This window comes from Loxodonta africana, chromosome 17 (genome assembly GCF_030014295.1).
Source record: "Loxodonta africana isolate mLoxAfr1 chromosome 17, mLoxAfr1.hap2, whole genome shotgun sequence".
NCBI lineage: Eukaryota > Metazoa > Chordata > Mammalia > Proboscidea > Elephantidae > Loxodonta > Loxodonta africana.
In genome coordinates, this window is record NC_087358.1 from 7,443,168 (window position 1) to 7,454,852 (window position 11,685).

The following is an 11,685-nucleotide window of genomic DNA, read 5'->3' on the forward strand; positions in this document are numbered from 1 at the left end:
TGTTAGATTAAAAAAAAAGGATAAAATGTTCAAAACTATTTCAAAATCACTTTAGTCTACTATTGTACAGAAAGTACCACCCAATAAGCCATTTGTTTCTGGCTGCGGGAAATCCCTACTTTAGGTCTCAAATAGGAACTCTTATCTAAGCAATGCCATATCTGTCTTTAATTTCTACTTTTAATCCTTTCTTTAGGGGAAAATCTATCTTAATATAAATGGCAAACCCTGTAATGCTCTTTTCCTACTTCTCCATCTGGTTCTCATAGTAGTAAATGAATGTGTCTCTCCCTACCTAAACTTATGCTCCCTGCCAGGCCTACCTTACCATACAACAGCCCTTTCATTAACCTCCTAGATAAAATGCTATCAAATCTGCTCATCTTTGCCGGTCATTCACGCAAACAAACACAACAAGCTGCCAATACCTAAAAAATGTCAATCTCAATGTGTATGTGCTTAAATTTGCATTTTCCGATCTGTGGAAAACACTTGTTTACCATTTTCTCTATCATAATCCCTTGAGTTTATCAAAAGAAAAGTTGAGACAAATACCATTATAAAATCTGATATTAAATCAATAAACCATTGTGGATATTAAAGTCAAATTTTCCTGTTCTCCTTTGTCCCAGGCTACTTATCATCACAACAATTACTTTAGGACCATGACCAACAACAAAAGAGCAAAGTTAAACAAATAAATCTGCTAATCTTTTCACCATTCATTCTCACTGAGAACTCTTCGAATTATTTTTGGCAGGTAGTAAAGTTCTTTTTTCAACTTATACTCTAGAAATTTATACTTTCGTTCTTATAAAAACACACACACGAAAAAACCAAACCCAGCGCCGTTGAGTCCATTCCGACTCATAGTGACCCTACAGGACAGGGTAGAACTGTCCCACAGAGTTTCCAAAGAGCGCCTGGTAGATTCGAACTGTGGACCCTTTGGTTAGTAGCCATAGCACTTAACCACTAGGCCACCAGGGTATAAAAGCAGTTCAAAACTTTATGTAACTCTTTAACTAGCCCTTCTCATATATACACTGCAAACTATGAAGTTACAATCAAGATGCTAAGGTTTATTCACAATCATAATTTCTAAAACCAAGATTAAAGAAGGGTTCAATATAGTTTTTAAAAAATAAAATTCAGGAATTTCTATATTATCCTTGTGTGCTACAGTCATGCCCTGCATAACATCTGTTAGGGCAATGTCCCACTGCATGGTCCCGTAAGGTTGTAACAGAGTTCAGAAAACTTGATGGGAGAACGGGACACAACAGACATACCCTGACGTAGCCAACTCAACCGCTTCCCGCACGCAACACGTGTATCTCCTGTCTCTTGTAAAAACAGCTCCTGTAAAGCTTCCTCTGAAATACAACCCAAGCCTTTTCTGCTTATCCTCTCTGCTGCCAGCCCAACCCAGTCAGTCATCATCATTCTCCAGGACTATTCCAGCAGCCTCCTCCCTGGCCGCCCAGCCATCCCGGACAGTCCCTTCACTCCGAGGCCAGAGGGCTTTTCAAAAAATCAAATTGGAACATGTCATTCCTCCTCCCACCACCCAACACTCTCTAAAACTTTCCACTGCCGTTGAAATAAAATCTAAGTGTTTTACCCCGACTATAGGATCCTGTAACGGCCAACATCCAAAGCACATAACATCCTATTTCAAAGAATGCATTATGGATGTGAAGCGATGCATGGCTGTGTTTGTTCAGTAGCTAGTTTACATTGATCTTCAAGAATTAAAACAGTCAACTCTTCCGACAGATGCGAGTTAGCATGTATACACATACTTATGTAGGTATGTGCAAATGTAAAGCGTCCCTGGTGGCGAGTGGTTAAGCTCTCTGCTGTCAACTGAAAGGCTGGCGGTTCGAATTCACCAGCCACTGTGAGGGAGAAAGACGCGGCAGTCTGCTTCTGTGCAGGTTACAGCCTTGGAAACGCTATGGGGCAGTTCTACTCTGGGTGACAGAATTGCTTTAAGTCGGATCGACTTGACAGCAAGGGGTTAAGTTTGTTTTTTTTTTTTTTTTGATATATACGTATGTATGATTGTTCTTCAAACCTGACATTCATTTTAAATTATATAAAAAGAATATGTAAAAAGGTGAACAAACACCGTTTATCTATTTAAAAAAAAATCAGAGCACTCCTGTATTGCTTTATAAATGTTACGAGAGAACATTTAATCATCACTCTAAGCTGATCAGAAGAAAAATAGTCAGGTGAAACACTACTGAAGGTTAGGGTGACTTCACCTCGCAACATCAGCTGTTAGGATAAGCATTTTACACGTATTTGACTATATAAGCAAAGAAGTCTTACAACCCTAAATGCAGCACTTCGTAGGTGGGGTTTTCTAGACTCTTCCAAAAGTAAACAGAGGATATTCTATTACACTCAATATTTATGAGAGTATTATTTTACAGGAAGAAAAAAGAATATTAGCTGTTTAATGCTGAGAAGGTAGAAAGAAATTATTACATTCTGGGAACAGTCCTGTTTTATGACAAGAAAAACGAGGCTCATAAAGTATAAGTAAAATCATATTTCTACAAATTTTGATTGTGATTCTCAAAATCTCCCCAAATCTGAATTTGGTATCGGTACCTAGGCAACTTACTAAAATACATGGTGTCTCTTTCTGAAACATCTGGTGGGACATTAACACACTGAATGAACTAAATTCCCTCATTTAAATTGTTTTCAAGGAAAACAAAACAAAATTTTATAGCTGCAGAAATCACTTAGATTTAATAATTTTTACATAATTATTTATAAAACCATTGACTTTTATCTACCCTAGACATATCATCCTATACAGAGAAAAGGAAATTATCATTCTTAACGCAGAGCACTCTAAAAAAAAAACCAGTTCTCATTATTCACTATAACCACCATGTACGACCCAACTTGTTTTGGTTTGTACAAATATAAGCTTCTCAAAGAGTAAAGCAGTACCTCCTCGGCGGCTGTTGTATTTCTGATGGCTTGTAAGAGGAATGTGATCTTTGACTGACCTGGGATATTCTCATAGGTTTCCTACATGAAAAGAGAAAAACATTAATGATTAGAACGTACTGTTAGAAAACTTCACGGGTAAAGCACAGTGGGAAGAAGTGAGCGTGGAGAGGGTTAGCACATGAGAAGGCATTTAATCTAGGTCTAGTGTTAAGTTTCTTCTGTGACGAACTTCAGAGAGGTCAGGAAAGAGTGGACTGTGCAAGCAGTTACTGTCTTCCTACCTATATTTTCTTAAATGGATTTATCTAATGTGTATGCGTGTTTTCCCAGCTTACGCTCTGCCTTAGTTAACAAAGCACAAGGTCTAAGCTGGCCAAAAAACTGTCCCAGGTGACTTCACCTACCATATTGCAAAGTCAGTACTGGGCTCATTTAATACCACCTTATATATATATATATATTTTATATTAAGGAAAACTGCTCATCTTTCCAATATTTTTTAGACCAGATGAAGAAGAACTGGTCCAAATCACAACTTAGAAGCACCAAAACATGCCTCAGGTGAAGCTAGTCAGAGAAAAGGGGGACAAAAAAAGTATTAAAATTCTTTATGCCACATTTTCTTTCAAGCATGGGTTATACTGAAACCATATTATGTACCACATGTACATAAATAAATATCGCCGGGAGAAAATTGGCCAGGAGCCTTGAATATCATTTCTAGATCTATTAGCGAAAGGTTCTGTGACCCAGGATACTTCTTTCCTTCTCATTATTTTTGCTGTGTGTCATCAAGTCGATTCCAAATGAGTAAAATGAAAGCAAACTTCGGTAATAAAAGGGAAGTTGAAGAAGTATAGATTCAAGGGTCTGCTCTAGCAATGGCAGTCTTCCACTGTGGAAAAGACATCAGTTAAGTACAACTGCAACTGCTCAGCCTCTTAGAGAATATTCCACTGGCATCCGTCCCTACACAACGTGTTAATCTCGTGTTAATCTCTTAGTCGTTTAAGTTCAATGAGCCTGTCTGCTGCCCCTCCTCCATCACCTGCCTGGCTTCTCTGCACAGAAATGACAAGGACAAGGGAGGAAAAACAAGGCCACGTTGAACCAACATCTACTTTATTCCTTCTATTAAATGTTCCACAGCATTCTTGAGATATCGACAGAACGAAATAAAGTCTCAGCAGTTAAATGACTTGCCCAAGGGCGCAGACAATAATGGCAGAGAACTCTGGTCTTTGGAGGCCACTGCACTCACTCAAGACCTCTGTGGCACTGACTGCTCTGGGCTTCCCCGCTGGTGAAACCACTACGCAACCAGTGCTATTTATATAGTGCTACACAGTCTTCAAACTTCTCAAACATCCCGATCTGGGAAAGAACAAAATTAGGGGGAAAGGAAAATTCAGGATCTTCTGATTAACGTCAAATTCAATTCCAGTAAAAAGCATACAGGACCCTAACAATGCAGAAAACTGTGACACAAAGTACTCACAGCTGAGGAGAAAGGATAGGTCTGAGCTCACCTACCCAGAAATGAGGCAGTTCATGTGAAGATATTCACAAGCTGATTTCAAAAACAGATACGTACCTCTAGATTTTTTACTTAATGCTTACCAAAGCAGCTCAAAAACCAGCATGATGTTTTCATTAAAAAAAAAAAAAAAAAATCCTTACATGCCTCATACCCAGCTTAGTCCTTGGTACACCGCAGATACTATAAATGTTTAACACCTAAATTTCCAGTGATCTGATCCAGTTCTTGAAAGAAATCCTTTATTACTCCCATAAAACCTGTTATAAACTTTGAGGACCTCTACCCTTCTCAGGGTGATGCAAATGGCTTGTACTTGGCTACTAACTAGAAGGTTGGTGGTTTGAACCTACGCAGCACTGCCATGGAAGAAAGGCCTGGCAATCTACTGCCAACTCACAGCAACCCCAGGTGTTACAGCGCAGAACTGCTCCACAGGGGTTTTTTGGCTATAACCCCTACGGAAGCAGATGGCCAGGCCTTTCTTCCAGGTGCTGCTGGGTGAGTTCCAAACTGCCAATCTTAGGCTAGGACTCAGGCACAAACCGTGTGAGCCACTCAGTGACCTGTTCCATAAGGTTGTTGCCAGCTGCCTCCCAGTTGATGCCGGCTCATGGCGACCCCATGTGTGCAACGCTGAACTGCTCCTGGGGGTTTTCAGTGACTGTGATCATTAGGAAGCAGCTTGCCAGGCCTGTCTGCCAAGGCACCTCTGGACAGGTCCAAACTGCCTATATTTCAGCTAGCAGTTGAGAGCTTAACTGTTTGCACCACCCAGGGATTCCTTCTGTCAGATTTGCTGTGTGCCATCGAGTTGATTCCGACTCATAGTGACCCCAAAGGACAGGGTAGAATTGTCCCATAGGATCTTCTAGGTTGTAATCTTTATGGGAGCAGACTGCCAGGTCTTTCTCCTGTGGAGCCGCTTGGTGGGTTTGAACCGCCAACCCTTCAGTTAGCAGCCAAGGGCTTAACCACTGCACCACCGGGGCTCCTTTCTGGAAGATTAAAGCCACTGAAAACTTGATGGGGTGCAGTTCTACTCTGACACACAAGCGGTGGCTACCTTTCCCAGCTGGAACCACTGGTGTGACACAGCTATACTATCTTCATTCTAGCGGAGGCTTAAAAACAGTCAAGTATCAAACTCTATTTCAGAATGAATCAGAAGTCAACGGAAGAAGAATTCAGTATGAATGACATGTGACTCCTGCAAGAGGGTTACCTCTGTTTAGTCCGTTCCACTCTGGTGATCCAGATATAGTATTACATCCATATTACAACACAACAGTGGTCAAGGATAATGTTTTGGCAAAAAGATCATGGACTTAAAATCAAAAGCATAACCTTTTCTTAGCCTAAACAGACTGGGTGGCAGAAAGGCAGGGATGGTTATCCCTTCATCTCTGTATTCTCAGTACTTAGCATGTGCAGCACCAGGAGGCATGACAAGTGCAATGAAAATTTCAATTCCATTTGATTCCACTGTATACAGTCACACAATGTAAACCAGATTGCACCTCTCCTATTCCCTGCCCCAGGGAGCCATAGTGGTGCAAGGGTGAAACACCTTGCTGCTAATAAACACCTTGGAAACCCTATGGGGCAGTTCTACTCTGTGCTATAGGGTTGCCATGAGTTGGAATCAACTTTACAGCAAGCGATGGGTTTAGTTTTGGTTTTTTGATTCCGTGCCCATAAAGGAGAAATGCTAATAAGCACCCATTTCACTTATTCCATTAATATTTATGGTGTGCCTACTGTGTGTACAGAAATGTAAAGGGAGAAATGTCAAGAAAGGCAAATGTCATAAATACTCTGAGTCCTCAACAATCAAGTATGCTTTTCAATTTCTTTAAATGTTAGAAACATTTTCAATGAAGTTAAACAGAAAAAAAAAAAAAAACTTCGAGGATTATTTTAATAGAAATAAAATACAAAGCTTACTAAATGGGTTATACAATGGAAAGTTTTAAACTTTTTAAAGTTTTGAAGCCCTTCAAATGTATTTCAACAACATATAAGAAACAATAAAATGAAAGGCCTTTACTGCACTTGATCTCATATTTGAATATAAAACAAGTCAGCTTAGTCAACAGGTTGGTATTTATGCGTCAACTAACTATTTTCATTTTCACTGAATTATAAAAATATTCACTGAACCCATGCCAATTTCTCAGTTCAAAGACAATATTTCTATATCCGCTATATCAGACTGTAGAACTCAGTTTTACATAGTTTGATTACTTACAAAGGCTTATTTCACAAGACAGAAAAAGGGGTGTGTGTGTTACGGTATCTTTGTGTGCGGCCACTTCTTTCCTCAAACAGTATTTTCCTTTCCTGGGAAGCTATATTTACAGACCAACTTAGTGCTATATTATCCTAACAGCATCCTCCTGAGTGAACTACAATCTTAACTTCAAAACTAATAAGTCACTGACATTACTGAAGACCAACCATGGGAACCATGCTGTCTTTTATGGTGCCAGAGAACCTTACCCTCATCATTTAACTCATTTTTTGCACAATTAAGAAAATTTCTATCAGAATACTTATTTCAGGTATTAACATATTCTCAATTTATAAAGTGAAAATGGAGTATCAATGTTTTAACTAGGAATAAAGAGGCTTAGAGAATAACAGTCCTTATTTCCAACTGTCCTTAAGAGAAAATGCTGCTAAATAGCCCCCAAATGATGTAAGTAATAAAAGATTTACAACAGGCACCAATTGGAATTCCCACTAAACCAGACACTGATATTTGGCTCAAGAGAAGAGAGATTCCCCACTAGGCTTGACAACAGAGACTTAAGCACCTGGAGGAAGGAAAAGAATTAAACTAGCTTACTAACTACAATGCCGTTTTGCTTTGTAACACATGGAAATTCTATTAGGAGCAGGATGAAGAATTTATTTTAGTGAAAAATTTTCTCTAGAGTTAGCAGAAAGCATTAGAAGCTATCTATAGGCATGTCATATCACAAAGGTAGGGGTGCAAATTGATACAACTTCCAAACGCACATGCTACTTTTAAGTATTTTACAAATAAACCTGGCAAAGCATGCAAAGATAGGTAGGCATGCACTCTTATGCACAGCACTATTTTTAATAGCAAGACACTGGCAACCTCAGTATCCTGCCAGAGGGGGTGGGTTAAATAAATGACACATCCTGTGGATGAATGGACACTATACTGTGTAGCTGATTAAAAAGTCTCTACGCGGCAACGTGAAACATACTGAGTGAAAAATCGAAGTTAAGGAACAGTATGTGTGCTATAACCACATTCGTGTACAACCAGACGTGTGCACATGGATACCTGCTTGTAAAGATGTTTTCGGTGAGGATTTACAATACGCTTAAAAGTGCTTACCTTCAGGGGAGGATTAAAAAGTTATCTGTACTGTTTGAGTGTTTACCCTGAACATATATCACATGCATAATAAATGAATAGAAAGTTCTCAGAATAAACTTACTAATAGTTCTTTAAAGTGCCCTTTCATACAAAACCAGATTTCCAGTTTATCTCACATATTATCGACAGCACTGGGTTCTCGCACGTTATTAAATCACTAAATGTAAGCAGCATACCCTAAATCTGCTCAAAGCAGTGGTTAAATTACCAACATTGTGGTTTAAAGACAACTATAGAAAAGCTCTTCAGGCCTGGGAGTCCCTAAGGGTCCCGCCCCTCGATTCATTAGCTACGTCTAAGCCCATTTTCTGCTCTGTAAAAACATCTGGCTGAACACCCTTCACTGAACCTTACAAAAACCTTCAATCACATGGTTTCAAAGAGCTCTACATCTAATCATGCTGGGTTCTGAAAACGCACTCAAGAGAAAACCGGGCAGTTCTGCCGTACTCTCTTAAGTATTTCACAGAAATCCTGGTCTTAACACTGACAGCGTAACATAAAGTGTCTTCCATTGAACCGAGTTGTGTCTTAAGTGCTACTTGATAAACGAACTTCCAGATACATCTGAAATACTGTCTCTTGAAACCATATTCTGTGAGTCAGAATCAACTTGATGGCAACGGGTTTGGTTTTTGGTTTAACTGTATTCACAGCTCCACATTCTGGAGGCCAAAAACCACAGATGGTTAAAAAAAGAGAAAGATTTAAGTTAGATTGAATGAAATTGAAGACTTTAGCATAGGGTCTTGGCCCAGTTAAACAAGGAGATGCTATAAATGAGACCACAAACCTCTACGGTGCAAAGATTTGAAGGAAGAGCACAGACAGCTGACAACTCCTTCGAAAGAAACCCCAAAGGTAACTTCATAAAATCGGGGGTGGGAGGGATAGGGAAATCTGGCTCCTGATGTTACTTAGGAACTAGAAATAAGAAGAGGAACTAAACGGAAATACTGTCAGGGGACATTAGGCGAAAAGGCAAGACGGACATGCCAGAAGGAGGGGGCGGGAGGGACGGGTGGCACGGAGGTGATGGGGCAGGAGCAGCAGGGTGACGGGTCGGGCAGCAGCCGGGATCTGGGAGGCGAGGAGGACTGGGCTGGGTGGAGGCTGCGGCTGCAAGGGCGGAGGAGGATCAAGCTGCAAGAAAGCGGGAAAGGGGCGAGGGGTGCGCCCCGGGGGGGGGGGTGGCGTGCGCCCCGGAGGGGGAGTGGGATGAGCCCCGGAGGGAGGAGTGCTGAGGTGCGCCCCAGAGGAGGGGTAGCGTGCGTCCCGGAGGGAGGAGTGCTGGGGTGCGCCCCAGAGGAGGGGTAGCGTGCGCCCCGGAGGGGGAGTGGGGTGCGCCCTGGAGAGAGAAGGAGTGGGGTGCACCCCCGAGGTGGGCTGGGGTGCGCCCCGGAGGAAGGAGGGCTGGGGTGAGGCCCCGAGATGGGCTGGGGTGCGCCCCGGAGGGAGGGGGACTGGGGTGCGCCCCGGAGGGAGGAGGGGTGGGGGGCACTCAGGGGGGGCCCGGGCCAGCCCTACCCCTGTCCCCGCCGCCGCCGGCTTCCCCGTCCGCGCGGGGGCGGCGTGTCAGCAGCGGCCGCACGTGTGCCAGACGCCGACGGCGGGGTAACTGGCGCCCGGCCGCACACGCAGGGCGCCGGACTGCAGTGGCCGGAAGGGCCAGGGCACGGCCGGAGCCGCGGGCGCGGCGGCCCGGCTCACACGTGGGCTGCGCGGCGCCGCCCGGCGGGCCGGGCCTGCGTGTCCGCGGCGGAGGGGCCGAGGCCCTGCGGGCCGGCGGCCGGGGCTGGGAGATGGGGGCGGCGGGGCGCCGGGGGTGGGGGCCGCGAGCTGCCTTACCTCTGCCTGTTTCCGGACCACATTGTCGGGGCTGAGCAGGTTTCCCAGGAGCAGGTAGAACTGTTGCTGCTCCGCCGCGGCCGCCGCCATTGCGCTAGCGTGAGAGAGAAGGAGGGAGGGGGGACAGGAGCCGTGAGGCGCGCTGGCGGGCCGCGGGGCGGGACTGGGGGCGGGGCCGGGGCGGGGCGGGCGGGGGCAGGCCCAGCGCAGACCAGCACCAGAGGCGGCTGGGGCGGGGCCTCGCGGGCGGGGCGGGGCCTCGCGACCTCTCACCCCGCCGCGGCCGCCGGCGCCGGCTCCTCATTGGGCCCGGGCCCAGGGGGCGTGGCTGAGGCGCCTCTTCGGGGGCCGCACTGATTGGCCACGCACCCTGCAGTGCCGTCACTGGCGGCGCGCGGCGGGCCACCCGGCTTGGCTCGGGTGGGACCGGCCGAGGACCTCGTCCCCCGGCTGAAGCCGGGCCTCGTCGCGGGGACAACAGGAGCAGCCGGCTGGCGGGCCTGGCCGCGGCGAGGGCGCGAGAGGCCCGGCCGAGGAGGAGGAGCCACCCCTGAGCGCGGGAGATTTCGGCGCCGCGGGCCGGGCCTCCTCCTCGCGCCGCCCTCCAGCCCCTCAGCGCCGCCCCGGGACCCCACGACCCCTGGGCTCCGGGAAGGGATCCTTTTGAAACCTGCTTCCCATTTAAATCCCACCCCCGGCCTGCAGAGACCCCTCGGTCCGTCCGACCTTCCGGCCGCCCCGTCCCCCTGCCGCACTCACCAGTGACTCACCCCGGCCTTGCTCTGCGGAGGCTTACTCAGCTCGGGGCTCCCCGCTCCCCAGCCCGCCGTCGGCCGAGACGTCCACGTAGCACGGACGCCCCCGCCCCCACCCGGGACCCGCGATCACGTCCCCACGTGACTGTTCCCTTGAATTCCTCGGTTTCAGTCCCGGTCTCTCAGTGTTGGAGACCCACCCCGCCCCCAAAGCGGCACGGGCTTGTAGGGCGAATCTCTCGGTGTTCACTGAGCCCCACCAGCATCCAGGGGCCCAGACACCTGAGTTCACCTCCAGCACTCTAAGTGAAGCGTAGATAATAATCGCCAGCCTTAGAGCAAACCGCCTTTCTCCTGGGGCTGCTAAAGGCTGAGAGAGCCTGTGCAAATCAGAGGGCACCCTTGTGGAGCCCTGCTGTGTCCATGGGCTGGAGTGACAGTGGGAGAGGCTAACACCCACCATTGGTTTTTACCTCAGAAGGACACAACTTCATTCCTGCTGAGGGGGTTCCACGTTGGACGAGATGGGGAGTAATTTTCTACACATCTGGTCAGGCATAGTGTTTAACGTAGGGAATTTAATTTCCTGTTTGCTATTCTACGGTAGTTCTGTTTTCTGAAAGTCTACTTAAAACATTTGCTCTTAGGTGAATTATTTCAAACCTTTGGCTTAAAATATTAATCATTTAAAAGCTTGGCTTAATGATTTTAAACCTTGATGACTTAAGATCACCAGGGCCACTCGGTCCAGAATCTCTGGGCTGAGGCCCTGGAATCTTCAGGAGATTGTGATGAACCCAATGAACAAACAAGAGGTAAAACAGTATTTAAATTGGTTTGTAGAGGAAACTCCCTCAGGAAGTTTTAACTGTGACAGCGCTAGGGTACTCTGCAGGACTCTGCAGACCTATCTTTGTAAAATCAATGTTTTTTTAGGTGTGACAATTTATCATTCTTCTGCCACGTTGTTATTACCTCAAAGAGAGAGCATTTTGTACGCTAATTTGGGGCAGGTGTTTTTTGGCCAGCAGTGGATGTGATTGGCTTGTGAGGAGGCTTTCCATCACTCAAGGTTTTTAAGATTTTGAGACTGACATACTAAAACAACCACTTTTAATCACTAGATTGACAGCAAAATAAAATAAATT

At 45.6% G+C, this 11,685-nt stretch overlaps 1 protein-coding gene across 1 annotated transcript in view; it reads right to left on the minus strand.

Moving 5' to 3' along the window:
* IPO5 (importin 5) overlaps window positions 1–9,914 on the minus strand; it is a 52,800-nt gene extending 42,886 nt beyond the window's left edge. Inside the window, exons 1-2 of the mRNA XM_064269976.1 lie at window positions 9,783–9,914; window positions 2,977–3,057 (exon numbers count right to left, since the gene is read on the minus strand). Of these exons, the coding sequence (XP_064126046.1) occupies window positions 2,977–3,057; window positions 9,783–9,872 (171 nt within the window). The 5' untranslated portion in view covers window positions 9,873–9,914. The remainder of the gene's footprint in view (window positions 1–2,976; window positions 3,058–9,782) is intronic.
* Window positions 9,915–11,685: the final 1,771 nt, after the last annotated feature.